The 27,636-nt window shown below is 47.0% G+C and overlaps 5 protein-coding genes across 8 annotated transcripts in view; 3 read left to right on the top strand and 2 right to left on the bottom strand.

The window, feature by feature from the left end:
- Positions 1-13,913: 13,913 nt before the first annotated feature.
- LOC26532026 (uncharacterized) lies at positions 13,914-15,580 on the bottom strand. The gene is made up of 2 exons (XM_015186995.2): positions 14,912-15,580; positions 13,914-14,842 (listed from the first exon to the last, which is right to left on the bottom strand). Exons 1-2 carry the CDS (start codon positions 15,246-15,248, stop codon positions 14,805-14,807), a joined length of 375 nt encoding a protein of 124 aa, XP_015042481.1. The 5' UTR covers positions 15,249-15,580; the 3' UTR covers positions 13,914-14,804.
- A 2,373-nt stretch (positions 15,581-17,953) lies between these two features.
- Positions 17,954-27,636, bottom strand: part of Fife (regulating synaptic membrane exocytosis protein fife) — a 75,238-nt gene continuing 65,555 nt past the window's right edge. For 2 of the 3 annotated variants that reach the window (XM_033382388.1, XM_033382389.1), the window contains exons 16-18: positions 20,010-20,851; positions 19,789-19,950; positions 17,954-19,412 (exon numbers count right to left, since the gene is read on the bottom strand). In XM_033382388.1, coding sequence (XP_033238279.1) covers positions 19,221-19,412; positions 19,789-19,950; positions 20,010-20,851 — 1,196 coding nt within the window. In that variant the 3' untranslated portion in view covers positions 17,954-19,220. Of the gene's footprint in view, positions 19,413-19,788; positions 19,951-20,009; positions 20,852-27,636 lie in introns of those variants that run through there. The other variant, XR_004469886.1, reaches the window with a different exon arrangement.
- LOC6900918 (organic cation/carnitine transporter 7) lies at positions 21,049-22,967 on the top strand. Its single transcript, XM_002134665.3, has 5 exons — positions 21,049-21,229; positions 21,284-21,608; positions 21,662-22,171; positions 22,242-22,765; positions 22,842-22,967. The coding sequence occupies exons 1-5, from the start codon at positions 21,121-21,123 to the stop codon at positions 22,874-22,876; spliced, it is 1,503 nt and encodes a 500-aa protein (XP_002134701.2). The 5' UTR covers positions 21,049-21,120; the 3' UTR covers positions 22,877-22,967.
- On the top strand, positions 22,901-24,940 carry LOC6900920 (putative transporter svop-1). The gene is made up of 8 exons (XM_002134666.3): positions 22,901-22,993; positions 23,059-23,383; positions 23,451-23,572; positions 23,630-23,927; positions 23,985-24,086; positions 24,148-24,268; positions 24,330-24,732; positions 24,800-24,940. Exons 1-8 carry the CDS (start codon positions 22,960-22,962, stop codon positions 24,865-24,867), a joined length of 1,473 nt encoding a protein of 490 aa, XP_002134702.2. The 5' UTR covers positions 22,901-22,959; the 3' UTR covers positions 24,868-24,940.
- Positions 24,948-27,411, top strand: LOC6900921 (synaptic vesicle glycoprotein 2C-like). 2 transcript variants are annotated; one of them, XM_002134667.3, is made up of 9 exons: positions 24,948-25,033; positions 25,097-25,421; positions 25,504-25,625; positions 25,690-25,978; positions 26,055-26,156; positions 26,211-26,331; positions 26,403-26,677; positions 26,740-26,867; positions 26,930-27,411. In XM_002134667.3, the coding sequence occupies exons 1-9, from the start codon at positions 25,000-25,002 to the stop codon at positions 26,992-26,994; spliced, it is 1,461 nt and encodes a 486-aa protein (XP_002134703.2). In that variant the 5' UTR covers positions 24,948-24,999; the 3' UTR covers positions 26,995-27,411. The 2 variants fall into 2 exon arrangements, with proteins under 2 accessions (XP_002134703.2, XP_033238281.1); XM_033382390.1 differs by lacking the exons at positions 24,948-25,033; positions 25,097-25,421 and having other exon boundaries at positions 25,613-25,685; positions 25,748-25,978.

Raw genomic sequence — 27,636 nt, 5'->3', positions numbered from 1 at the left:
ATACAGGAGGCATTCGATCGAGTCTGGCATGCGGGCCTGAAACACAAGATGCAGCAGTTGTTACCGGCAGCGATATATAGAGTATTGTCCCACTACTTGGATGATCGCACTTTCTATGTTGAATGCACAGGCGGAGTCAAGTCAGGGTACAAAAAGATTGCAGCAGGCGTTCCTCAGGGCAGCGTACTTGGGCCAGTGTTATACAACCTGTATACACACGATATGCCGCTTCCTCGCGACAGGGGTATGCTCCTGGCTACCTATGCTGACGACACAGCAATCCTGGCCACTGGAACGAACCAGCTCATGGCTACCCAAAAGCTCAACCGCTTCCTGCACAGCATCTCCAACTGGGCAAAGCAATGGGGCATCACCATCAACGCTTCCAAAACTGTGCATATAGTGCATACGTTGCGCACGATCCAGCAGCCAGATGATGATTTGCAGCCGCACATCGCCGACCAGCGAATCAGTAGCGTCGCCGTGCACTCATATCTGGGGGTCAAGCTGGACGCCAAGCTACAGTTCCACCTGCACATCACCAACGTCGTCACCAAGGTCAGGGCAAGGGTCCAAAAACTGCGCTGGCTCCTGAACACCAACAGCAAATTGAACCTCAACACAAAGGTAATGTTGTACAAGCAGATGATCGCACCGATCTGGCAGTACACATTGGCCGTATGGGGTCCATTAGCTACCAGCGCAGAATTTGGACGAATACAAGTCGAGCAGAACAAGACCCTTCGACTGATTTGCAATGCGCCATGGTACGTGAGGAACGACACCATCCACAGGGACCTGGAAGTGGACACGGTTGAGGCAGTCTATGAGAGGACATGCAAGAGGTACACGGAGCAAATGAGGTCACACCACAACATTGAGGCAGCCAAAGTGGTCAATGACCCCTACGTACCGCACCGAATCTCTAGACCCCGGTATTCCGAGTATCTTGCCAAACACCTTCCCAAAGAACTCGCGAAACACGAATGGAACCGAATTGAGATGATCCCTAACCAGCGCCCGTACACAGAAGAAGACCAAATCAGCCATGACCGAAACCTAGACGAAATGCGGAGGATGCTGATCAGGATGGATCGCCCAGTGTCGCCGCCATCAGAGTTTAACTATTACACCGAGGTTATTCTGCCAAGACGGAGGTTACTGGAGCCTGCTCCTATAGCCACAATAGACTTGACGATCAGCAGCAGAAGGCAACGATTAGAGCAACTGGGCCTGGCAATTGCAGCAGCTATAAACGATATATCCACCGATCAGACGCCTAACACACATTCGCGGCACAGCGAGAACGGCCAAGGCAATGGAGGCACACACGCACACACTAACACAAATGCCCAGGAATATCAACCACCGCCAGCAACAGGAATAAGTGCAGAAAATAGCAGCCAAAATGATCAGCAGCAATGAAGACTTACCGCCAGCAAAGTCCCGTTCAGCCCCTAAGGTTGCAACAACCATGGCTGCCACATTTGAACACAGAATATACAAACGCACGAAAAGAAAAACACAAATATGTATGTGCGAGCGCGACGATTGCCACGGACAAAGAAGACACCGAAATGGCCGTTACGGACTGCAAATTGATTAAAAGAGTAGAAGACTCATGCGACCGACTGCTAAAAACGCGTCCGACCAAGGCGCCGCTGTTCAAAACTATGAGCGTTAGCATTTCTGCTGCGCAATTTCTGTCTCCTCCTTCTCCTACAGATCTCCAATTGCCGCCAGAGAAGTCCCTGAGAGGAAGAGAGAGGACAACAACTACTGGAAGGTGGTGGATTTCTGCCATCTCCACTGCCGAGACAACTGACTGCTGCGCACAACCGCATACACACACACCCACACATCCACACAGCACTCAACCCAATGCTGGCTGCCCCGGACCAGAGGGCGGAACAACAATGCAAGAAAAACGAAGAAGTAAACAGAAGATGCAATAGCTCTGGCTGCCCCGGACCAGTGGGCAGAGGAGAATCAAAAAGAAGACAAAAACAAATAGAAGACAAGATATAAATAAGATAAACATGTACATACATATATAACCGCCCTTCCCGCCAATGTAAGGCAACCAATATGTTCCCCTTAGTCATAGTCTACATTTAAATCTAAACTAAGTCCAGAGTATTATGCTTTAACTCTACCCACTCCCCCTCCCCCCTCTGGCAAACGGACTGTTTACCGAAGTGGAGAGAGGTTCCCAACAGATGATTGCACCGGCAGAACTGCTGGCAATGAGATTTCTTGCTGTAAAAAAAAAAAAAGCATTGTATTTGCTGCCTACTGCTGCTAAATAGCAGTTGGTAGACAGCTATATACATACATATATATACACACAGCCCCAATAGATTGTACCTTAAATGCTAGTTTAAAAAGTATCTGTACAATAAAGTCCACATAGCGTAACGTAGCCCTGGCTCCCCTAACCTGCTGGTCAGGCCAAGGCTCGAGCCGGGTTACGTTACGTTATGATAGTTACGTATCGCCTCCGCTGCATACGACACATCAAAAAAAAAGGAAAGAAAAACGAAGAAATAAACAAAGAAGCAATAACTCTGGCTGCCCCGGACCAGTGGGCAGAGGAGAACAAAAAGAAGACAAAAAATAAATAGAAGACAATAATTAGAATAAATAACATATATGTATACATAACCGCCCTCCCTGCCAATTGTAAGGCAACCAAAATGTTTCCCCTTAATTATAGTCTATATATAAACCTAAACCTAGTCTAAGTCAAAGAGTGTTATGCTTTAACTCTACCCACTCCCCCTCCCCCCTTTGGCAAACGGACTGTTTACCAAGGCGGAGAGATTTCTACAAAAAGATGATTGCGCCGGCAGAACTGCTGGCAGAAGAGATTTCTTGCTGGAAAAAAAAAAAGCATTGTATTTGCTGCCTACGGCTGCTAACAGCAGCCTGTAGACAGCTGTATACAAACATCTATATATTAACAGCCCCAATAGATTGTACCTTAAATGCTATTTAAAAGTATCTGTACAATAAAGTCCACATAACGTAACGTAGCCCTGGCTCCCCTAACCTGCTGGTCAGGCCAAGGCTCGAGCCGGGTTACGTTACGTTATGATAGTTACGTATCGCCTCCGCTGCATACGACACATCAAACCGGCCCAGTTGTCCAGTGCCACAGGTGTCAACGCATTGGGCACACCCACAATTACTGCCGAAATGACTTCGTGTGTGTTAAGTGCGCAGGGCAGCACTCCTCAATTGTTTGCCAAAAACCCTTGCAACAGCCGGCTAAATGTGCAAACTGTAGCGGCCCTCACCCAGCCAGCTACAGGGGCTGCACCGCTTTTAAAAGTGCAGCGCTGCGCAAGAAGCCGAGCGAACTTGCCCAAGCCAACAAACTACTACATGATCTGGGCATGCCTGCCCTTCCAATGACTAGAAACCGAAGCCAAAGCCGACGTCGTCGTCAGCCAAGCAAACCACGCACTCAGCAGATGAACGCCCATAGCTCCCGTACACGAGAAGAAGCACCCTGCACTTCAAAGCAGGCCCTGAGTTACGCTGCAATTGCCAGAGCGAGCCTCCCAGCGCAGCAGAAACAGCAACAACAGCGCAGGTCGAGGTCGAAGAGGAAGCTGACGCCAAGTACACGCTTGCAGGAGCAGCTCATAAAGCACCTCAGCCGAAATCGCTCCAAGAGCGCAGGCCGTTTTAAGAGCACAAATCGCCCGCAAGGCAGCAACAACAACAACAACAACAACAATAATGCCGACCTCAGCAGCCTAAATGAGAAGCTAGACAAGCTTATTACTCTCCTACAAGTGCAGACGGATCGAAGGAACGAGACCACTAATAACAAGACACAACCCCAACCGAGCCTTGAAGCTAGGCTCTCCATGATCGAGAAGACACTGTACCGACTTATGGCACGACTCCCACCACCCACAAACGACAATGAGACCTCAAATGCTTAGTAATTCCCCTTTAATCAAAATCGCTTTCTGGAATGCTGCTGGGCTTCCAAACAAACTCCCTGAACTTAACGCTTTTTTGGCAGGCAACAGTATTGACATCCTACTGATATCGGAATCGCATCTAAAAGAAGACACCAACCTAGTGATAGACGGCTACCACGTCTACATGGCAAACCACCCGTCGAACCGGAGTAGAGGCGGAGCTGCGGTAATCATCAAGTGCAACATCCCGCACATTTCCCTCGCACCAACAAGAGAGGACTCCATCCAAATGTGCAATACAGCTGTAACAATAAAAAACCATCAAACAATAAACATTGGTGCGATCTATTGCCCACCTGCACACGAATGGACTGATACACAATTTAAACAGGTATTCGACTCTCTGGGTAGCAGATTTATTGTAGCTGGGGATTGGAACGCCAAAAGTCAGTGGTGGGGCAATGCAAGATCCTGTAGAAGAGGGGCTGCACTTTTGAAATGCATCCAGGAAAACGACCAAAGCATACTGGCCACTGGATCCCCCACCCATTTCCCTTCAAATCGACGACATATGCCGTCTGCCATAGACTTTGCGGTTTATAAGGGTATCAGACACAGTTTAATTCACATCGAAACATCATATGATTTAGGTTCAGATCACAACATGCAAACCATTAGACTCCTCCTGAGACCTGAATATGGAAAAAAGAAGATACTATTACCAAAAAATGCAAATATCAGAAGATTTCAGGCTCACCTTGAACAGCGAATCCATCTGGAGACTGAACTCCACAACGGCGACGACATAGATGATGCAGTGGCTATCCTTGAAAAGAACATCTACATTGCAGCTGAACTGGCCTCGCAAGCCTCAAGTAACCAGCACACAGTGTACGGACCGCAAAACCTTCATCTTGACTCGCAAACGCTGAAAGCGATCAAGATCAAAAGAATACTCTGTAAAATCAACCAAAGAGATAGGTGCTCCAACCCCCTCATTGCACGCACTATCAATCAGCTGACTAACAGAATACGTAAACGGATCAAGCTGCAAAAAGACAAACAAATGAACAGACTGTTACACGACATCGACCCAACTGATAGGTACAGTATGCAGAAACTATGGCGGCTCACCAATACAATCAAGAGACAGCCCATTCCAAATCTGCCAGTCAGGAGGCACGTGGCGGAAGGGCAGCAAGCTCCTGCTGATCCTTGGTGCAAAACTACGGAGGAAAAAGCTGAGGCCTTTGCGCAGCACCTGGAAGCACGTTTCACGCCAAAGATCACGGCAGCCCTAGAAGACAGAGAAGAAATTAACGCAGTATTGCAAGAAAACGGTCCAGCTGCTCAAATAATCAGACCTGTGACCATCCAGGAACTCAAATCGGAAATCAAGAAGCTCAAGACGAAAAAGGCACCCGGTTTCGACAGCATCGACAATCGCGTCATTAAATCTCTGCCAACATCCGCCATCGAGTATCTGCTGTTGATATGCAACTCGGCTCTGCAGTTCGGCCACTTCCCAAAGTCCTGGAAATGCGCAAAAATTTCAATGTTAAGGAAGCCAGGAAAGCCGAGTGATAGGCTTGAGTCCTACAGACCCATCAGCCTACTTACAGGCTTCTCCAAAATCCTCGAACGCGTCATCCTCAAGCGACTCTTTGAAGAAGAAAGCTTTGCCATGGCTATTCCAAACCATCAATTTGGCTTCAGAACTCAGCACTCAGCGGAACAGCAAATCGGACGAGTCACGCAATTTATCCTCAGATCCTACGAAGCGCAGCGGCACTGCAGTGCCGTGTACATGGATATCCAGGAAGCTTTTGATAGAGTCTGGCATCAGGGTCTTCTCTGCAAAGTAAAAACGATAATACCTGACAATTTATACATCCTACTCACCAGCTATCTCTCAGACAGAAGCTTCAAAGTCGTCTGCTGTAATAACATCACCTCAAGCCTAAAGCATATAACCGCTGGAGTGCCGCAAGGAAGCGTACTTGGCCCAGTGCTCTACAATCTTTACACTGCCGACATGCCGCAGCCACCAAGACACGCAAATGCAACCCAAATGCTAGCAACGTACGCTGATGACGCAGTATACCTCGTATCTGCCCTGTGTCCAAAACAAGCCAACGAAAATATGGAGCGGCTCCTGGCTGATGCATTATCATGGTCTAAGAAATGGGGAATAACCATCAGTCTTGCAAAAACTGCTCATGTCCTACACACTCTCTCACCTGCGCAGCAACACACTCCAGCTCCAAGGTTAGCCGGGCAACTCCTGGCCAAAAAATCCGTCATGCCATACCTGGGAATACAAATGGATACGAAGCTCAATTTTAATAAACATGTAGCGGCTGTTGTCACTAAAACAAGGGCCCGGATCAAAAAGCTCGACTGGATCATCGGCAGAAACAGCAAACTCCCTCTACCTCCAAAGGTCCTCCTTTATAAGCAGCTGATTGCTCCAATATGGCAGTATGCTATGCCAGTCTGGGGGCCACTGACTTCAAGCATGCAAATGGCCAAGCTCCAGACGATCCAAAACAAAGCTCTCAGAGCAATGACGAATGCTCCCTGGTATGTGAGCAACAACGCACTGCATGCGGATCTTCAAGTAGCAACTGTGGAAGAAGTTTACAACAGACTCTGCAGGAACTACTACACTCGGCTAATGCAGCACACAAATTTACTTGCCTGTGAGATTGCAACGCACCCATACATTCCAAGAAGGCTGGCCAGGCCAAGGTATGCCGCAATGATAGAAGAACACAATCCAAGCAGCAACAGAAGCCTGACAGCCATCCAAACAATATTGCTCCAAGTCAGACGCGAGAACTGGCTGCGCAATCCATTTTCAACACACAACATGGAAGTCAGCCGCAGCAGCGCAAACGCAGCTGCTACGCCGGCAAATGACGGCCCCAGCAGAGAATCAGATGATGGACGGCGGCAGCTCCAGAATCCAGATGATGGCGGCGGCTGAAAAGAAACTAAAACCCCTTTTATTCTTCCACAGATACGAATACACTCACCTTCACAGAAAATCGTAGTCCACATCCAGAATGACGATGCACTGGACCTCGGCCAGCTTCAGCCCTGTTGATGCTGTCCTGCAGTCCCAGCTCAGCGCCGACACTCGCAAGGATCTCACTTCACAGCCGACGACGAGGCCAATAGGCGTAATGATGTTCTCCACGGCTGCATACTCCACCTGAAAACAAAATAAAAACAATTAAAATAATGTAAACAAAGTAGCAATAAGTATAGTGTTACCCTAGCATTTAGACAAATTATCGATACCTACTAAAAAATACCAAATAAGCCAATATCGTAACAAATGTTACCCTGCCAATTAATCAGCCACTTCTGCAACTACATGTAATGTAGATAAGCAGCCGGCGCGAAACTATTTGTAAAATATGCTAATTTTAAGAGTATAATCAAATAAAACGGTTCTCTCTTCATGTAAGCCTCCCTCCCCCCCTGCTAATGCAGGTGGCGATGGGATTGGTTCGACATGAAGAGAGACTGCCAATTTAGTTCGCAAGACGAACACATCAGAAAGACATATGCCGTCTGCTATAGACTTTGCGGTTTATAAGGGTATTAGACACAATTTAATTCACATCGAAACATCATATGATTTAGGTTCAGATCACAACATGCAAATCATTAGACTCCTCCTGAGACCTGAATATGGAAAAAAGAAGATACTATTACCAAAAAATGCAAGTATCAGAAGATTTCAAGCTCACCTTGAACAGCGAATTCATCTGGAGACTGAACTTCACAACGACGACGACATAGACGATGCAGTGGCTATCCTTGAAAGAAACATCTACATTGCAGCTGAATTGGCCTCGCAAGCCTCAAGTAACCAGCACACAGTGTACGGACCGCAAAACCTTCATCTTGACTCGCAAACGCTGAAAGCGATCAAGATCAAAAGAATACTCTGCAAAATCAACCAAAGAGATAGGTGCTCCAACCCCCTCATTGCACGCACTATCAATCAGCTGACTAACAGAATACGTAAACGGATCAAGCTGCAAAAAGACAGACAAATGAACAGACTGTTACACGACATTGACCCAACTGATAGGTACAGCATGCAGAAACTATGGCGGCTCACCAACACAATCAAGAGACAGCCTATTCCAAATCTGCCAGTCAGAAGGCACGTGGCGGAAGGGCAGCAAGCTCCTGCTGATCCTTGGTGCAAAACAACGGAGGAAAAAGCTGAGGCCTTTGCGCAGCACCTGGAAGCACGTTTCACGCCAAAGATCACGGCAGCCCTAGAAGACAGAGAAGAAATTAACGCAGTATTGCAAGAAAACGGTCCAGCTGCTCAAATAATCAGACCTGTGACCATCCAGGAACTCAAATCGGAAATTAAGAAGCTCAAAACGAAAAAGGCACCCGGTTTCGACAGCATCGACAATCGCGTCATTAAATCTCTGCCAACATCTGCCATCGAATATCTGCTGCTGATATGTAACTCGGCTCTGCAGTTCGGCCATTTCCCAAAGTCCTGGAAATGCGCAAAAATTTCAATGTTAAGGAAGCCAGGAAAGCCGAGTGATAGGCTTGAGTCCTACAGACCCATCAGCCTACTTACAGGTTTCTCCAAAATCCTCGAACGCCTCATCCTCAAGCGACTCTTTGAAGAAGAAAGCTTCGCCATGGCTATTCCTAACCATCAATTTGGCTTCAGAACTCAGCACTCAGCGGAACAGCAAATCGGACGTGTCACGCAATTTATCCTCAGATCCTACGAAGCGCAGCGGCATTGCAGTGCCGTGTACATGGATATCCAGGAAGCTTTCGATAGAGTCTGGCATCAGGGTCTACTCTGCAAAGTTAAAACGTTAATACCTGACAATTTATACACTCTACTCACCAGCTATCTCTCAGACAGAAGCTTCAAAGTCGTCTGCTGCAACAACATCACCTCAAGCCTAAAGCACATAACCGCTGGAGTGCCGCAAGGAAGCGTACTTGGCCCAGTGCTCTACAACCTTTACACTGCTGACATGCCGCAGCCACCAAGACACGCAAACGCAACCCAAATGCTAGCAACGTACGCTGATGACGCAGTATACCTCGTATCTGCCCTGAGTCCAAGACAGGCCAACGAAAGTATGGAGCGGCTCCTGGCTGATGCATTATCATGGTCTAAGAAATGGGGAATAACCATCAGTCTTGCAAAAACTGCTCATGTTCTACACACTTTCTCACCTGCGCAGCAACACACTCCAGCTCCAAGGTTAGCCGGGCAACTCCTGGCCAAAAAATCCGTCATGCCATACCTGGGAATACAAATGGATACGAAGCTCAATTTCAATAAGCACGTAGCGGCTGTTGTCACTAAAACTAGGACCCGGATCAAAAAGCTCGACTGGATCATCGGCAGAAACAGCAAACTCCCACTACCTCCAAAGGTCCTCCTTTACAAACAGCTGATTGCCCCAATATGGCAGTATGCCATGCCAGTTTGGGGGCCACCGACTTCAAGCATGCAAATGGCCAAGCTCCAGACGATTCAAAACAAAGCTCTCAGAGCAATGACAAATGCTCCCTGGTATGTGAGCAACAATGCACTGCATGCGGATCTTCAAGTAGCAACTGTGGAAGAAGTTTATAACAGACTCTGCAGGAACTACTACACTCGGCTAATGCAGCACACAAACTTACTTGCCTGTGAGATCGCAACGCATCCATACATTCCAAGAAGGCTGGCCAGGCCAAGGTATGCCGCAATGATTGAAGAGCACAATCCAAACAGCAACAGAAGCCTGACAGCCATCCAAACAATACTGCTCCAAGTCAGACGCGAGAACTGGCTGCGCAATCCATTTGCAACACACAACATGGAAATCAGCCGCAGTAGCGCAAATGCAGCTGCTACGCAGGCAAATGACGGCCCCAGCAGAGAACCTGATGATGAACAGCGGCAGCTCCAGAATCCAGATGATGGCGGCGGCTGAAAAGAAACTAAAACCCCTTTTATTCTTCCACAGATACGAATCCACTCACCTTCACAGAAAATCGAAATCCACATCCAGAATGACGATGCACTGGACCTCGGCCAGCTTCAGCCCTGTTGATGCTGTCCTGCAGTCCCAGTTTAGCGCCGACACTCGCAAGGATTCCACTTCGCAGCTGATGACGAGACCAATAGACGTAGTGATGTTCTCCACGGCTGCATACTCCACCTGAAATCAAAATAAAAACAATTAAAAATAATGTAAACAAAGTAGCAATAAGTATAGTGTTACCCTAGCATTTAGACAAACTATCGATACCTACTAAAAAATACCAAATAAGCCAATATCGTAACAAATGTTACCCTGCCAATTAACAGCCACTTCTGCAACTACATGTAATGTAGATAAGCAGCCGGCGCGAAACTATTTGTAAAATATGCTAATTTTAAGAGTATAATCAAATAAAACGGTTCTCTCTTCATGTCAGCCTCCCTCCCCCCCTGCTAATGCAGGTGGCGATGGGACTGGTTCGACATGATGAGAGACTGCCAATTTAGTTCGCTAGACGAACACAAAAGAAACGTCAATACAACCTCTTTGAGGCTGAGATTGCCCCCAAACCGGACCGTGGCCAATTCGAGGTGTTGAAGCTGCGACGCCTGGGTGGGAGGCCCGTCACGGTTGAGAGACTTGGAGTCTCCCGTGACCCTGCCCAGTGCCATCGTTGCCAGGTGTTTGGCCACACCCGCTCATATTGTAGACGAGCTGCTGTTTGCATGAAATGCGCGGGCGGGCACCTGACGACGGAGTGCAGCAAGCCAAGGGCTGCAAATCCAAAATGCGCCAACTGCCAGGGCCAACACATCAGCGCCTACAAGGCAGCCAGGCAGCGGCTCCTGGCCCACAGGGTCGCCAGGGAGGAGGAGCGTCGGAGACAGCAGCCACAGCCAAGCCAACAGCAACACCAGCCAATACAACGTCGCCAGCAGCAGCCACATCTACAGCCATTCCCAAATCGGCAGCAGCAACGCCAACACCAACCGGATCGGCAGCATCGGTATGGCGACCAACATCCCCAGCCATCGACCAGGGGGCGCCAACACCAGAGGGTCCAGCCGATGCAGCCGATCGCGAATGATGCTCCGACGCCACGCCAACACCAGCAACAGCAGCGGCCAGCAGCTCAGTGCGATGGGAGCTGCGCTCAAAATCTGAAAAGTTATGTCGATAAAATTAGACAGCTGGAAGAAAAACTGGCAGCAATTACAACGAAAGTGACAAACCTGCTGCAGGCAAAGGACGAGAGCACGGGAGGAGTGCCGCCATAACGGACAACAACAGCAGCAGCAGCATCCACACAGCCATCACCAAGACCAGCAGCAAATACGCACCATGACGCCGCAGCCATATCGGACTCTGAATCCGATATGGACTGCGCAGCAATTGACGACGAGGATGACGACCAATGGACCGACCACGATCCATTCGACGCGCTGGATGGCCTGGGCGAAATATGGAGGGCACAAATCGCCAGCGCACGCGAAAGCATGCGATCAGGCGGCGCCTATTGATGTGCCCAATCGTCGACCCAGAGGCAGCCACTGCGACGAAGAAAAAGACGTCAATACGGACCACAACGAAAGACTGCCAAAACACATGAAATCTACACGTACCTGCCAATCACCAGACAGAGCTGATCACCAAGAAGCTGCCTCGCCACAATCATTGACAATTTCCTGCCAAAGGGGCGGAAAAGGAGGCCACTTTTGATGACGCTGCCACCACACCATGGCCGTGACGTCACGCCACTCACAACCAACAGCAGCCATTCCAACGACGATGCAGATGCTGGCGCCTGTCGCCGCTCCACTGGGTCGCACCCGTCACTCACGCCAATTATGTGAGGGCGGGATGGCCTGGTGTGGGGCCGCCAGACGCCAGCAAATCCTGCAAAAGAAGGATGACCATGAAGGAGGCTGCCAATAAAAGCACAAATACTCACCTGCCAACGTCTTCACGCCAACACCAACCAGACAAGGGTCGCCAGCAACAACATCCCAACGCCGAAAGTACCTGCAAATAAACATATATTAAAACACAATTACAATCGACAACGCATCCTGGTGGCCGGACCAGCAGCCACTTGGATGCGGCCAATAATACAAATCGCTGGCATCACACGTCGATGCCAATGCGAAAGACAATGCAGTTGGGTGGCCGGACCAGTGCCACTCGATTGCAGCAGCCAACACCTACCAGCGACAGATGCAACGTGGGCGGCCGGAACAGAGCCGCTCGCCAACAACACCATCAGAGCCCACGATGCACGCCATTCCCAAGTCCAGCCATCGCCACTAAAGATGCCAGGTGGTGCCACTAATTCTGCACAGGGGGACAACGGAGCCGGCCGGTATGCGGCGCAATGTTCTGCATTGCGTTTGCCATGCTGGCCGGTGCTTTGTTGTAATTGTCCTCCTGCTAAAAATAAATGATATTTAAGTATGTTTATTGTTGTGTAAATGTATTGTAATTATTGTTTGTTTTACCTTGTACATATCTCTGTAGTTTTGTAGTCCTTATTTGTAGTAATTGTAGATAGATTGTCCTTAGCTGTAATGTAATTTAATTAATTTTAGTTATTTATTTTAGCATATTTACCTTTCTTCTTCTCCTTCTTTCCCAACTATCACCCATTCCCAAATACCTGACAAGTGGCAACGCCATTAATGACCAAAAATACCACGCCAATTAGGAAAATACTGCGCCGATAACACACACAAAAGCCATTTCAAATTCAAAATGCATTTATCAATGCCAAGTGTGTTATCGGCCGCCAACTTCGGCAATTTACGCCCAGCCAATCCCACACCCACCCCCTCACCCACTTCAAATGCCATTAAATTCCAAATGAGACTGAGCAGGATCAAAATTAACACTGCCAACCATCGCCACTCTGCCACACGCCCCAACAAAGCCACTTCAACCGCCCACAAGATGCTATGCGGTCGTCTCTTCGGAGCTACACGCGCCCGGATCTTACGATCCGGAAGTATAAAGTATCCGGGCGGTTATACGGGAGCAGGCATCTTTCCCCTTCCCATCCCATCCCCTTACAACAGAGCAGCCAATACAAAAAGCACAGAGAACATGAGACAAGGGCCATCTGCCAACAAAAACACACACAGCCACTAAAACAAACAGCCATTAAATTTTCATTGCCTACTTGTCGGTGCTGCTGCCCTCGGACCATTTTCATCTCACTCAATATTGGGGTGTGTGAAAGTGGAACCGGGGGTGAGAGCACCGGTAAATGACGATCGGCGATCGGGTCTCTCGAGTGTGGAGAGCATGGGAGTTGGCGGACACATGAGAGTTCCACCATGAACCTCGTCCAGGCCACTCTCATCTCATCCGCCCGCTCGAGAGGTCGCGATCGTCGGACGCACAATAATTGAACAATTCGCCGCTGCCATTAAAATTGAGATTCTCATCTCATCCGCCCGCTCGAGAGGTCGCGATCGTCGGACGCAAATTAAATGAATTATTCGCCGACGCCAATAAAATAGAGACTCTCATCTCATCCGCCCGCTCGAGAGGTCGCGATCGTCGGACGTGCCATCACCGTTTTTTCGTGTCGTTTTTGCCGTGTCGCCATCTCATCTCCGTTTTTTCTGTGTTGCGCCCTGTTTTCTTTTTGTGCTGTCTGTCGTGTGCCGTGCCGTGCTGTGCCGTGCCCCCCCGCTGACATGACAAAAAGTCCCTTCCTCCCCACCACCGCTACTACTACTACCGACAAGCTTTCTGCTCCCCAATAAAATTAACAATAATTTTTTAACACAAACCTAACGAGAGATACACAAACTAAATAGAGAGGTAGGGAGAATTACAAAGAAGGGACAGCATACTTTTGAGCGTGGCCCCACTTTACTGTCTTGACTCACACCACACACACACACACACTTGACACCCTCTTGACAATTCGTACTTTTGGAGCCTTTCGCCCCGATCGTGGAATCGAGTCTCGAGTCTGGATCTCTATCCAAGTGAAAAAGTCGTGTCGTGAACGTTGTGGAGTCGAGTCGTGTTCGAGGTTTAGTCCCTCCGTCAAAGTGCCGAATATTTTGTCTCTCTCTTTTTCTCTTTTTCCCTTGCCCTCCCCTGCTGACTGCGGGCCTAGTCGAGATTACAAGTGTTTAACATTGCTGCAGTTTATATGTTTGTAAATTATTGTGCCATCAAATGTACCAGTGTGTTTGAGTGTCGTTTAAAAGTTAAATTGTAAAAAAAAACAAACAACAAAAATGTACATATACTAAATTAAGACATATACTGCCCACAAACTGAAATAATAAAGCAACGCGCTTGGTTGCTGGCGGCTCACACCCCAGCCTCTCAGTTCCTCCCCTGTTGGAGCACTGAGAGCCCTCAACCCAAAGCGGGTATATATTGGAAAAAAAGCCTCTCTCTATCAAAGGATAATCCTGCCGGACTACGAGGGGGATCCCGATCCAGTGACTGCGCAGCAGACACAGCAGCAGACGCAGCAGCAGACTCAGCAGCAGACTCAGCAAATTCCGGCGAGCAGCTTCCGGCCGACGTCACACTATCGCTGTCAGACACGGGCTGCATCCAGCAGCACACGCACCCTGGACGACAGCCATCAACGCAATCCGCAAGAGGCACTGCTGGACCACGGACTGGAGCAAGTCCGACGGCGCCTCGAACGGGTGGTCGACAGTGACGACGATGTACAAATCATCTCAGATAACGACGACGACGACAGCGACGATGATGCCAGCCAGTGCAAAGCACACACCGCTGCAGTCACTCTGCACTCTGTTGCAGCAAGGCGCCGCTCACTGGGATGCCGCAGCTAGTCCAATGATCCTGTGTTGGTCTTTGTCGGTATTCCTGGTGAGTGTTAAAATGGTTTTAATATGCACACCTTCATTCCATTCACAGAGAATCAAAAATACTCACCTGAAGCGCGTGAAAACACGCTTGCGACAACGGGCGGTGTCTCCAGTCGTTCCTCCGATGCCCCTCCATGAGCATCATCACGGCAGCTGGCGTCCAGAGGTGTCCAATCGACAAGCGTCATCACGGCTGCTGGCAGGCCATGAGTGCCAATTCGGAGATGTTTGCGCTGCACACACGGCGCATCCGAATCCACGCAGGGATGGTTTTCCTGCACTTCATGGCTGCTGGCAACCATCGCCACACAAATTTGGCCGAGTCCCGGGTCATCTGGAGGCCCTCGGCGATCGCTCCATCCACTCTGCACTGCGTTGTGCAATGCCCACATTTCCTGCCGCATCAATCACACGAGCGCATCCAGCGCTGAACAGTTGCGCACTGTGTCAAACACACTGCCCCAGACGACGAAGATGATCCTCACAGCACCAGTACCTGTAAATAGAAATAAATTAGTTTTAAAATTCCAATAATTGTTAAAATTTTGTCAATACTCATCTGTTTGTGACCATCTTTGTTCCATGTTAATGTTAATGTAAGAATAACAGCCCGCCAAATTCAAAATACTTAATTGTTGTTATTTAAGCTTAAATGTAAATTGCCGTTGTATATTATATGCCTTGCAAAGATTTGAATTTGCACATATTGGTTTATTCTGTACTCTATATCTGTTTATGGGCTGCCTTGTCCTCTGTCAAGCTGGCCTTATATGCTCATAAAGAGCCCCTCATACGGCATTTAACATACATTTACATGCATTTCAGCTTCTGTCGGGGGACAAATTGATAATATTACATGTGGCAGCGAGCTTCGGTCAGCGTGACATTCGATAATATACATTTACATGTTTGCCCACGGGTAGCGCTGTGGCGGACATATTTGGTACTATGTTTCTAACATCTACATATTACAGTTACAAAGCATGTTAAGCATTTCTCTGAAGGCGCGAAGTTCAAATCTTCTGTGACGCTATAGGCCTGCTTTTGCATTCGTTTAACTAAAATTTACATCAAGGAAAACATAATCAACCAGGCTCCGTTTTTCACTTTCACAAAAGTTTTCCGATTCATTAACATCAACTTGATACCTATATCAGGGTAATTTAACTTGTGCTTTCTTTATAAATAATTTTATTTTAACCCAACCTCAAATTTGGTTCGGACAAAATTAGCCACAGCAACAACAAAATCGTTTTGGTGTAAGCAGCTGACGCATTCCGATTTGGTTATCGGAACGTTGGCAAGTAATACATTTTTGCGTATAACAGCACAAATGTGCATGTAACAGCTCAGACTGTGCTTGTAACATGCGCTTAACAGAACATCTGGGTGAGCACAGCTGTTTCCCGCCCAATTTAATTCGGACTTCAAAATGTAACATATCGATAAAAAAAAATGTGAAAACTGGAGCACCTTAAAACGAAAACGAAACGTTTTGGCTGAAAACGTAATCCGCAAAAGTAAATGAAAAACGGAGCCTGCCTGAATATTGGCTTTTAAAGTCAATCTTAATTTTAAATTAAATCACTAGAACTCCGTTATTTATCGTATGATATAGGCGTCCAACCCCACATTGTAATCGGGAAAATCAAGGGAATAGGAATGTTTGGTCAAACTTTGTCTAGCTGCTACCGTCTTAAATATTCGATTCAACTACCATTTCATAACTTAGTATAAATAAATCGAATATTTAGTAGTTGTACCTGTACTTTTGCACGGCTAACTCTTGCATCGGATTTAATTCGTTTCCTAAAAAATATCACACCACCCATGCTTAAAAAAATATTATTGCGGAAAATTCTCCGCGTTTAATCAAGGGATATTGGCTTATTAATGTTATTTTGTAATCAATGAAGTTGTTTAAAGCTATTAATTTTGCCATTCCTCGTCCGATTGGGACAACTCTGGGGTTCCTAACAGAATTACCTGATTCCAAGCTGTGCATCGACATTATCCATTCCCGAATGGAAACAAAAGAAGAGATTCCAAATAAATATTTTATGTTTATTGAAACTCCATTTGAGACACATATTGATGTAGGGAGGGGGAGGGGTGTGGGTTCCCCTGTTTGTCTACAGTTACCAGATAGACATCTCATTAAATATAATAGTATTCATATTCATATATGTATGTATATGTATGTAGTTCACATCGGTATATATTGATTTACATAGTGTAATGCAGGTAGTTGCTAGGTAATAATTTTTAACAAATCGTTATATGAATATATGTATAGTATTCTTACATGCCTTGCCTACAGTCCACTCGACACTTTTAAAGCGCAATCCTCAATCCTACAATCAGCGATCCCCAACGCGACTCGCTGATATGGCGTTATTTTTACAGTGTTCAAAGTACTTGTCGTTGTTTAAATAATTAACTCTTTGGCTAAGTACAATAAGTGGGTAATAGTAACAGTAGGTATAGTAGAAAAGACCAATACACTTAAGTAGTAGATTTTAGCAGCAGTTTCGTTTTCGTTTTTACCGACAAAAAAATAGTTTCAACATTTAGAATATATGTTTTTTTGAGATAGCACAACCATTTTTAGTTTTCGTCTCCCAACCAGTTTCCCCTTATTTCATGTAAAACAACTCGGGTATGTCGACAGCCAAATTGTGAAGATATGTAACTAGCCAAACAATATGTAAAAGCTAAACGAAAACACAGGAATGGAATGACTTTTAGTTTCACTTGTACCATGACTACCTTGACAACTACCAAGTACGCTGAGTATTAGTTCTACTTACAAGCTCTACAAAAATTACTACATGCACTATACCAAGAAAAATTGATTATCTGGTACTAGATTATTCTACTCTGATCTGGTTTTTAAAGCAACAATCTAACAATACGGTTAAGAAGAGCCCCCAGCTGCCTTTGATATACATACGAGTTCAGATTAAGGAGTCATGGAGTTGGAATTTAACCATAACTAGCGTTTAAAAGAGCGTCTGCCCGGAAGGGTAGCCGTAGCAGACAGTAAACGGTAAATGGTAAACAGTTCGAATAGGGACAGTACAATTTTCATAATGCCTCTATGGATCGCTTAAATATAGCTTTACTATGTATATATAAATAAGTGTGTATACATATATGTATTTGTATTTGTAATTTGTTTAGTTTGAAACTCCAAGTCATTAGGTTGAACATTGATTAGATTTAATGCACAAATTCCGAAATTGTAAATTTCACACGTTTGTCATTAGAAGAGATTGTCTTGTTGTAGCTGAAGCTTTGGGGCTGAAGGGGTGAGAGTTAGAAGCGATTGGTGCAAGCAATACGAATAAAGGATAGAAGGAAGGAGCAGCATGATGCCTCTTTCTGTATTTCTACATTGCTGTGTTGCAATCAATGCCCTACCATAAAATAACTACAGTAAAATCGTCTTATTCACGCTACAGTCGCACTCAAATCTCGCATTCAAACACAAGCACAAACCACACCCATAAAGATTGTCTCATTAAATTTAAAGTTACCTATCATTTTTGTTCCGTCTGCAAAATTTCGTAGGTAGGTAGGTAGGTTTGTAATTTAGTAGATATAAATGTATATGTGTGGAACAGTTAAGCCTTTCCGCTGTACACTAAACTGTGGAGATAGTTGGAGACTATTTTAATTGTATTTGTATTTGCGCAACATTTGATTAACACTTATATATACCCATATTTTGACCCTGGCATATGTACTTGAAGTGTGGAAGTTCCTTCTCTCTCTATCTCTCTCTCTCTTTTAACATTATTGTTTCAGTGCCCGTTTCATTTCCTGATTCGATTCAAATGCAAACAACATTAAACTTTCATAAACATAACAAGCCCAAAAAATTTATACGCATAAATATTGCATGTATATTTCTTTATATTGTAGTTCTCTCTGGTACTATCGGTTTCTGTCCTCTCATCTCAATTATTGTGCTGTCTGATATACTTGATATACGATTACTCGTGGTGCCTTACCTTACCGTACCTTACTTACAAAGCTCTCTCACCGTGAATATTTAGTAGTATAACGTTACCCATAGCCCACTGCCTCGTGTCTTCTGCCTACTGCCAACCGATGCTAAGCTCATTGACTATAACTACGAGTATTACATACATAGGGACATATAGTAAATTGCAATTTGCTAGTTTTGTCTCAATTGGGGGAATTGGTTTCTGCTGGTGTTATATCTGATGGATTGTGTAATATTTTATATGGCTGATCCATACTTACGCGCTAACAAATTGAGCTTTCAGTTTGAGTATTTTATGTTCTCTTGGTGTCATGCATTTCATTTGAATTATTGTTTTCGATGTCTCACGCGCTGGCGTGTTCGGTCAAGGAGAGTTGTCAGAGTCGGAGCCCCCGTAGCTGTGCATGGGGAACAGCGGATACCATCCATTGATGTGCTGTCCGATGTTCACCTTGTCCAGATTGACCTCCGTGCCGCCCATGCCCTGGTTGTGCTCGAATCCCACGCATCGCTGCCACACCATGATGACGATGTTCCGCCCAAAGACGTCCGAGCTCTGTGAAGGGATAAGGAGATTTATTTACATACAAATTTGGTCTCGTGTAATTACTGGACTCAAAATAAAAATGGTACATGCAGCTTCACCGCTGCACGCATCCATCCCCAATAAATTAACGACTGTGCACAGCTGGAAGCAACTGGCAGCTTCTTGCTGGCATCAAAATTGGCCTCACACATGGAACCTGTCCACTCCGGGCCCGACCACCATTAATCGCATTACAATGCAGGCAGAAGGTAATAGCATCCTGACGCGCTGGTGAGTCATGGCCATCAGCATCATCATCAGCATCATCCTCCGTATCGACAGCCGCGTATACGAGTACATCCACAATCACATCGTTGGCACCTGTAACAATGCCCCATTTGCGCACCTGATACTTAATGGTCTGCCTGTAGAATGGCTCCGCGGAGTGGCGCACCACGCGCGTCTTTTTCTTGTGACGTAATCGCTCCCCGTCCTTGATGTAACATTTGACATATGTGTCCGGAGGCGTCTCGCAGTCCTCGTTGACAATATTACGAGCACAAATAAGCTGAAACAAGGAATAAAATAATAAAAACGAAAAGTAGGATACAGTTGATGTCCACTTACCTCCACCTCGACGTTCCCTTTGATTTTCACAAAACCCATCTTCAGCTCCCCGTAACGAGCCGTGGTCAGACGGTATCCCTTGGGGTGAATCTGCGAAGGACCCAGCTTCAGGCCGTAGCTCGACTCGCTGCCGCTGATGGCTGAGACATTAACATAGCTGCCGCTGAGGGTCTTCACCACGCTGTGTTTCCGCTGCGGACTGTCGCTGCCGCTATCCGTGCTGGTCCGCTGATAGATGCTGCCCTTTCGCGTCGGAGTGCCCGTGGTGGGCGTGTCACTGCCCTTGCCCACATACACGCTGGCCTTGCGCTGCAGGGACTGTACCTGGGGCTGCGCGTGTGCCTGGGTATGTACCTCTCCCAACTGAAACATGCTGCTCTTGCGCTGGTGCAGCTGGCCGGCGGAGAGCATGTCCTGACTCTGTCCCTGGCCCTGGGCCATACCCTGGCCGCGCAGATTAATCATGCTGCCCTTGCGTAGGTTGGCCTGTTGCTGCAGCTGCAGCGAACCGTCGCCCAGGTTGGAGCCCAGCAACTGGTTGTGCCTCTCCTGGGCTACATTCGAGACGGAGGCGGCCTGCTTGAGCCGCGACAGCGCCTGCTTGGGGCTCTGGGGCGGCAGCTGGCTGCCAGAGCCCTTCCAGCGGGGTCGGAAGCGCTTGTCTTCCTCATCAGACGGCGGACTGGTGTCGTTGTTGCCAATGCCAATTGGCAGATGTTGCTGTAGATGCTGTTGTTGCTGCTGCAGCTGCAGCTGCTGGATCTGTTGCTGCTGTTGGGTGAGGTCGAGAATGGAGCTCTTACGACTGTTGGGTCCACTCGGCAGTCCGACGCGACTAGTTCCTGGTGGTGGGGGAGATAGGGACAAACTTAAACCATTCCTGCAGTGTCCCTGACGGCAGTGGCTCAACTCTTTTCAACTCAACTCAAAGAACCAAACTATTACTTGGCGAAGAATGAAAAGTGTTACATAGTCTATGACTAAGACTACTCCTAAAACGAATACTAAAACTAAAGCTAAGAAAAGGGGAAGAGTAAAGAGAAAAGAAGAAGCTACACAAAACGACAAAGCATGCGAAACTAAGTGAACTATCTAAAGCGAAAATGCTCGTATGCTTAGATGTAGACTTGTCTCAGCTGGGAAATTAAAAACTGAAGTACAAAACAAACAAAAACGAGGAGGACCGATTATGGAATTGGACGAAGCCCTGAAGGCGATAGGTGGGTAAAGCACTCTTGGTTCTTGTGGCGACAGCTAACACCATTCCTCGACAGGCTTTGGTTGTGGCCAGGTGCTGGTGTTAGTCTTCTCCAGTTTGGCCAATTTGCTCGCCGTGAACGAGACGTTTGGTATGTCGATCGTCGTTGTGGCATCCTCATGCGACTTGGAGACAACGGCCGGCCAGAAGTCACTGATGATGACCGCCATGATGGCGGGAATGACAATATCTGGATTCTACGTGGGCTACCTGATAGACATCAAGGGCAGGGTGCGAATTTTACGCTGGATGCTCCTTGTCACTATATTGTTGTCGGTTATCTCGGCCTTAATGCCGGAAGTATATTCCTTGTCTGCGATGCGATTCCTGGTTGGAGTTTTGTATGTATATATGGTCCGATGATGTGGTTCACACTTATTCGCTCTCTATACAGCCTTTGCGGACCAGCGACGTGTATTCTGGGCTACATGACGGAGTTTTCTGCGCCACACGCGCGTCCGCCCCTTGTTGTCCTGTTCAGTCTTGGCGTGGGAATATCGCTGATTTACTGCCCGCTGGTAGCCAAGTTTTTTCTTCCCGAGCGAATCTGTGCGAATGAAGATGGCTCGTATGTCGTGCGCTCTTGGCGCTTCCTTATGATGCTGTATACGCTGCCCGGTCTATTCGGGCTGTTGGGTCTCTGGTTCCTGCCTGAGAGTCCCTACTATCTGATGTCCGTGAAGCGCAAAGAAGAGACCTACGAGGTGCTGGACTGGCTGTGTCGCCGCAATCGAAAACAAATTGAGGACCTGAACATCGACCTAATGGACTTCCCGAGGGACACCATTGTCGCCAAGGCCAACTACTTTAAGCTTGTGTGGAACGACACCATCCGATTGGTTAAGCCGCCATACTGTCGAGACTTTATGGTCTGTACGCTCCTCTCGTTCGGAATGTTTCTGATGTGAGTGGAGATCTATATATAGAGGATTCACAGTTTTCAAAGATAATCACCATTCGATTCAAATCGACAGATCACTGGGCCTGGGGATGTGGTATCCCCTGCTGCGGAATCAGGACAACAGCCAACACCGACTGCTCTGTGACGTGCTCAGCCAGCCCAAGAACTTTGACCAGCCGAAGTCGAACGTTTCGGCCACCAACGAAATGCCAAACTTCACCGATCCCTTATACTATGGCATTGCTTACATTCTGTTCTACTTCCTGGCCCTGTTCCTGCTGGTATTCATTTCGCGGAAGCACGTCTTCGTTGTCTACGTTAGTTTGGCCGCCGCTTGCGGGCTGGCCCTGAACTTCATCAAGGAGCCGATCGTCATTCTGATATGCTTCAGTGCGATGATGATCCTGCCGGGTGTGCTAATCATCCTGGTGTCCTCAGTGTTGGTTGACTGCATGCCCACACAGCTGCGGGCCAAGGCCCTGAGCCTGAACAAGGCGCTGTCGCGGCTGGGGGCCATTATCGGCTGTCTGCTTGTCGGCCTCCTGCTTAAGGTTTCCTGCTTGGCTACACTCAACATCTTCGTGGCCTACCTCATATGTAAGTGCTAAGCGTGATCGACGCCGATCACGCCGTGATATCAATCCGCTTCTAACAAGATCTACTTTGCTTCCAGTTTGCATAATTCTGTGCTTCTTGCTGCCCAAGTAAAAGCAGGTTCTGTTCTAGGCTTCAGTTTGTCTAAAATTTGTGATTTTTGAATTCGTGACTTTAAATAAATCTGTACTTTGTTCATGGCCGACATAGACGATGTATTTGGCAGGCTTGGTAAGCTGGTAAGCACGGCTACTCCGAGGCACTCCTCGTTACGTTCTCGCATCTCCGTCTCGCAGGCTTTGGGCGTATGCAGATCTTCATATTCTGCAGCTGTGCCGTAATCCAGGTGTACGTGACCAACGAACAGCTCGGTTTAGTGGTGATCGTGGCGGGTGCTACCTGTGACCTGGGCATACACGATCATCGGCTCTCGTGGCTCTACTGCGCCGTCATTACTGGCCAGATTCTGATTAGCCCTTATATGGGCTATAAGGCGGATGAAATCGGACGGCGAAAAATGCTGCTCATAACCATGATCCTCAGCCTGGCGGCGTCCCTGCTCTCGGCTCTCATGCCAGAGTTTTGGTCATTTCTGGTGATGCGCTTTTTCGTGGGCCTCTTGTGAGTACCTAGAGTCCCAAACTCTGCTCTTTCGACTCTAACAATTGTTATCCACTGTTCCGTAAAGCGTGACAGGACCATCATCGTTGATTGTGACCTACTTGAGTGAGTTCACGAAGATTTCGCTGCGAGGTAGCGTGATCAACTACCAGAGCTACTTCATCGGTATCAGCATGATCTTAATGACATGTAAGACTCACAGTCACCCACTTTTCGAATCTATAGCCTGACGTATTTTCATGGCAGGTGTAGCCTCGGTTCTGCTTCCCCTGAAGTTGAACCACAGAATCGTGAACGATTATGCCCTCACCAGCTGGCGAGTTGTGGCCCTACTCAATCTGCTACCTGGAATCATTGGACTTGTCACTCTGTGGTTCCTGCCCGAAAGTCCAAAGTATTACCTGGCCGTTGATCAGCAAAAGAGAGCCATGGAGGCGCTGGAGAGGTGCTGCCGCCTCAACAAGGGCAAGGACGTAACGCTCTCCAGTCTGGGAGTTGAGTCGGTAACTCAGCCACGTTTGCCCGAAAAGCCAATCCATCGCAGGTGAGCTCGAACATCTGTATGTAGTTTCAATCTTACTTCGTGAATGTCCCAATCTAGTGCCCTCGCCCGTCAATGGTACGATGTGGCTCCCCTCCTGCGTGGCCTATATTTCCGGCATTTGGCGCTCGCCTCCGCCGCCATTTTCATATTGTTAGGCACGTAAGTTGTGGTGGCAGTAAGGGGGATCCTTCTGAAGATGTGCTCAACTTCTGACTTTCAGTGGCGCTGGTCTTGCCAGCTGGATGCTGCGTGTCCGCAATCTCACGCTGAAAAACAAGGATTCGCAGACCATCTGTGTGGTGCTCGAGAAATTTGATGAACACAAAATGGATCTTCCGAAGGTGAGCTCGAGCCTTTTTTTGGGGAATTCAGCTAATGATCCAGCATTTTGTTATCTTTTAGTGTGATTTGGGAATGGATGATCTGAAGGACTCTGTTTTCCATGGCCTTGCCGTTCTTGGTGTCTTCATATTTACAAGCATCCTTCTCATCTGGTTCGGCCGCAGAGTCATCGTTTTTCTATATGTTTTAGGGGCAGCCCTTGCTGGCTTCCTCTTGAACTTTGCGAAGGACGAAACGTTGATACTCGTTCTATTTCTCATTTACATTGTTGCTCCACTGTGCAGCCTGAGGCTGACCCTATCGATGCTCATTGATCTAATACCAACCAATCTCAGGGGCAAAGCTGTATCCATTAGTATGATGGTTGGGTGTCTGGGAGGCCTGGTCGCCAGCCTTTTCGTAGGCTACACCATGAAGCTCAACTGCTACGTCACCTTCAATACCTTTGTGCTAGCTCTAATATGTAAGATGTGTCTCATCTTTCAATCATTGGCCCCATCTTAAAAATTCCATTGTATTCCAATCCACAGTTTGCGCCATCTTGATCGTAATGCTACCCTCTGATGGGAATATGAGGTTTAAAAAAGGATCGGTGTAATCCGTTGCAGCTTTTTTCTGCTATCTTCTCTCTTGTAAATCCATTAATTAAATAAAAGTAGACTCTGACTTAAGCTTCAGCTGTAAATTTCTTTACGTGTGTGTTTCCTTGGAAATAAATTTGAAATATAATATGGCCGACATTGACGAAGTTTATGGAATGTTGGGTAAGCCCCGGTAGGAGGACAAACAGCAATCATATCTCATCATAATTTTTGGTTCATCTACAGGCTTCGGTCGCATGCAGCGGACCATCTTTGTGTGCTGCATATTGATTCAGGCGTACATTACCAACGAACAGATGGGTTTGGCTTTGGTTGTGGCCTCGAGCGCCTGCGATCTGCACATTGATGATCACCGCATGTCCTGGCTAATGAGCGCCGTCTTTACCGCTCAGATCCTGGCGAGCCACTACATGGGCGACAAGGCTGATGACATCGGGAGACGCAAACTGATGCTCATATCGGGGTCACTGATGATTCTCTCTTCTCTCCTCTCGGCCCTCATGCCCGAGTTTTGGTCCTTTTTGGTGATGCGCTTCCTAGTTGGTGTCTTGTAAGTACGAGATAGTACGAGATGCTGGGAGATAGTATCCATACTGATTGCTCCTTGCGTCTCTTCTTATTGCCATTTAAAGTGTGAGTGGACCGGCAGTGGCTATGCAGACCTACTTGAGCGAGTTCACAAAGTTCTCCCTGCGCCCCAAGGTGCTTAACTACGTTAGTTATGCCATAGGGTTTAGCATGATCATTGTGCCATGTAAGGTTAACCCTAATCCTTCCATCACCTGACCTGACATTCAAATTCACATTCACTGCTGTAGGTACTGCTGCACTGATCGACGTAAATATCCTCATCTACAATGATTACGTCTTCTCTAGCTGGCGACTTCTGATCCTGCTGAACCTGCTGCCTGGTTTGACTGCGTTCGTTATGCTTTATCGACTGCCCGAAAGTCCTAAGTATTATCTATCGGTTAACGAGAATGGCAAGGCCCTGGCGGTGCTGGAGGAATGCTGCCGCATAAACAAGGGCAAGGATGTTACCTTGGCCAGTCTAGGAGTGAACTCCGTCACGCAGCCACGCTTGCGTGGTGCTACCATCAAGCGGAAGTAAGGATGCATTCGGTTAGAGCTTCAAGTTCGATATAAACACTATACATACTTCTGTCCCAATTGTTTGTTTCAGCTGTGTGGCTCGCCTGTGGTACGAGTCGCTACCGCTCCTGCAAAAACCTTACGTTCGTAACTTTTTCCTCACGTCCACAGCTGTTTTTGTGCAATTTGGCTTGTGAGTTGCCATTCCAAAAAGATGAAGGGTCGAGATATTGAAGTTTTATTGCAGGAGTTTCGGACTGGGCGTTTGGATGCTACGCATTCGCCATCTTATTCTTCAAGTCGAGGAGGACGAAACGATCTGTGTGCTGATAAAAGAGCATGGAGATAAGAAAATGAAGCTCCCTACGGTACGCCAAGGGGTCTTAAATATGTTTCTGTATCTGTATATATTTTTACTTTGTATCATTTGTCCTTTCAGTGTGATTTACGCTTTGAAAATGTGATGGACTCCATTTACCACGGTATCTTTGTGCTTTTCCTCTTCATTTTGACCAGCTTTCTCCTGATGTGCAGTCGGCGCAGAACCATAATATTGCTATACCTTCTGTCGGCTGCCCTTGCTGGTTTCATGTGCAATTTTGCTCAGTACGATACGCTGATTTTGATTGTATTCCTGATTGTCATTGTTCCGCCGATATGCAGCCTGCGGCTGACCCTATCGCTACTCATCGATCTGGTTCCCACTCATCTCAGGTGAGGTTTCCTTCGGTGTCCTTCCTTGTCTTTATTTTGTGTGTGTATTTGCATTTCTCTAGGGGTAAAGCAGTTGCTCTGGCCTTGATCTTCGGACGGGCAGGTGTTCTGTGTGCCAGTTTATTCATCGGCTACACTCTGAGGGATCATTGCTATTTCACCTTCAATGGCTTTGCACTGGCCATCACCGGTAATACTCAAATATTTGATGGAGTTTATAATTATAATGAATAATTATGAGTTCTCTTGTAGTTGCCACGATCGTTATTCTGCTGCTACCTTCCGAGAGTAAAATGATGGACCGTGTTTCCAACTAGAGTCACCTACTAGTCTGCCTGAATACCCATACCCATGCCCATCCTGAAGCATCCCCTGCCTCATCAACAGAATATACAGCATGACGGTTACGTGATATGCGTTATTATTTGACAGGCATGGTTCATTAAAACTTTTTGGCAGCAGCTCGAATGAAGTGGTTCGATATGGGGCGATGTGCGCACAGTAAGGACAGGACAAGGGCAATGGGGTGTCTTATCTGTCTAGCCAATCAGTCAATCAATCATTCAATCAATTGGGCGCACAGTACGAAGTGAAAATTTTATATCCGCCGCCCCTACGGCAACAAAAAAGGATTATGGTTTGCCATAGTTCAAATCATTTTTTTCTTTTTTTTTCATTTCTTCCCGCCAGCCAAGAAAAGTAAAATAAACGTCAAATAAACTTGCCGACAGATGCGTGTGGACTTTTCTTTCCTGTGCGGGAATATACATTTATATAAAAGTGGGTATATGTGTGTATACGTAGATGTACATGAATTTGTATAGCTGTATGTATAGCAGATATGAACGAGCGTAAAAGGCAAAACAGGAAACGAAATGAAAGGAAAGAATAGAAAAAGGAGAGTTGAAAGCAAAGCAATCGCTAAGCGGGTTAATAATAACTGTCGGAGCAAGAAAAAT

Source organism: Drosophila pseudoobscura, chromosome X (genome assembly GCF_009870125.1).
Source record: "Drosophila pseudoobscura strain MV-25-SWS-2005 chromosome X, UCI_Dpse_MV25, whole genome shotgun sequence".
Classification (NCBI taxonomy): Eukaryota; Metazoa; Arthropoda; class Insecta; order Diptera; family Drosophilidae; genus Drosophila; species Drosophila pseudoobscura.
This window is presented reverse-complemented; position numbering and strand designations above follow the sequence as displayed.

Coding starts and splice junctions, on each gene's coding strand:
- LOC26532026 (XM_015186995.2), bottom strand. CDS start 15,248: ATGCGGCAGGAAATGTGGGCATTGCACAACGCAGTGCAGAGTGGATGG. Junction 14,843..14,911: donor CGTGTTTTCACGCGCTTCAG/GTGAGTATTTTT, acceptor AACACTCACCAG/GAATACCGACAAAGACCAAC.
- LOC6900918 (XM_002134665.3), top strand. CDS start 21,121: ATGCTTAGATGTAGACTTGTCTCAGCTGGGAAATTAAAAACTGAAGTA. Junction 21,230..21,283: donor CGAAGCCCTGAAGGCGATAG/GTGGGTAAAGCA, acceptor ATTCCTCGACAG/GCTTTGGTTGTGGCCAGGTG. Junction 22,766..22,841: donor CTTCGTGGCCTACCTCATAT/GTAAGTGCTAAG, acceptor CTTTGCTTCCAG/TTTGCATAATTCTGTGCTTC.
- LOC6900920 (XM_002134666.3), top strand. CDS start 22,960: ATGGCCGACATAGACGATGTATTTGGCAGGCTTG. Junction 24,087..24,147: donor ATTTTCATATTGTTAGGCAC/GTAAGTTGTGGT, acceptor TCTGACTTTCAG/TGGCGCTGGTCTTGCCAGCT. Junction 24,269..24,329: donor ACAAAATGGATCTTCCGAAG/GTGAGCTCGAGC, acceptor GTTATCTTTTAG/TGTGATTTGGGAATGGATGA.
- LOC6900921 (XM_002134667.3), top strand. CDS start 25,000: ATGGCCGACATTGACGAAGTTTATGGAATGTTGG. Junction 25,422..25,503: donor CGCTTCCTAGTTGGTGTCTT/GTAAGTACGAGA, acceptor TGCCATTTAAAG/TGTGAGTGGACCGGCAGTGG. Junction 25,979..26,054: donor GGTGCTACCATCAAGCGGAA/GTAAGGATGCAT, acceptor TGTTTGTTTCAG/CTGTGTGGCTCGCCTGTGGT.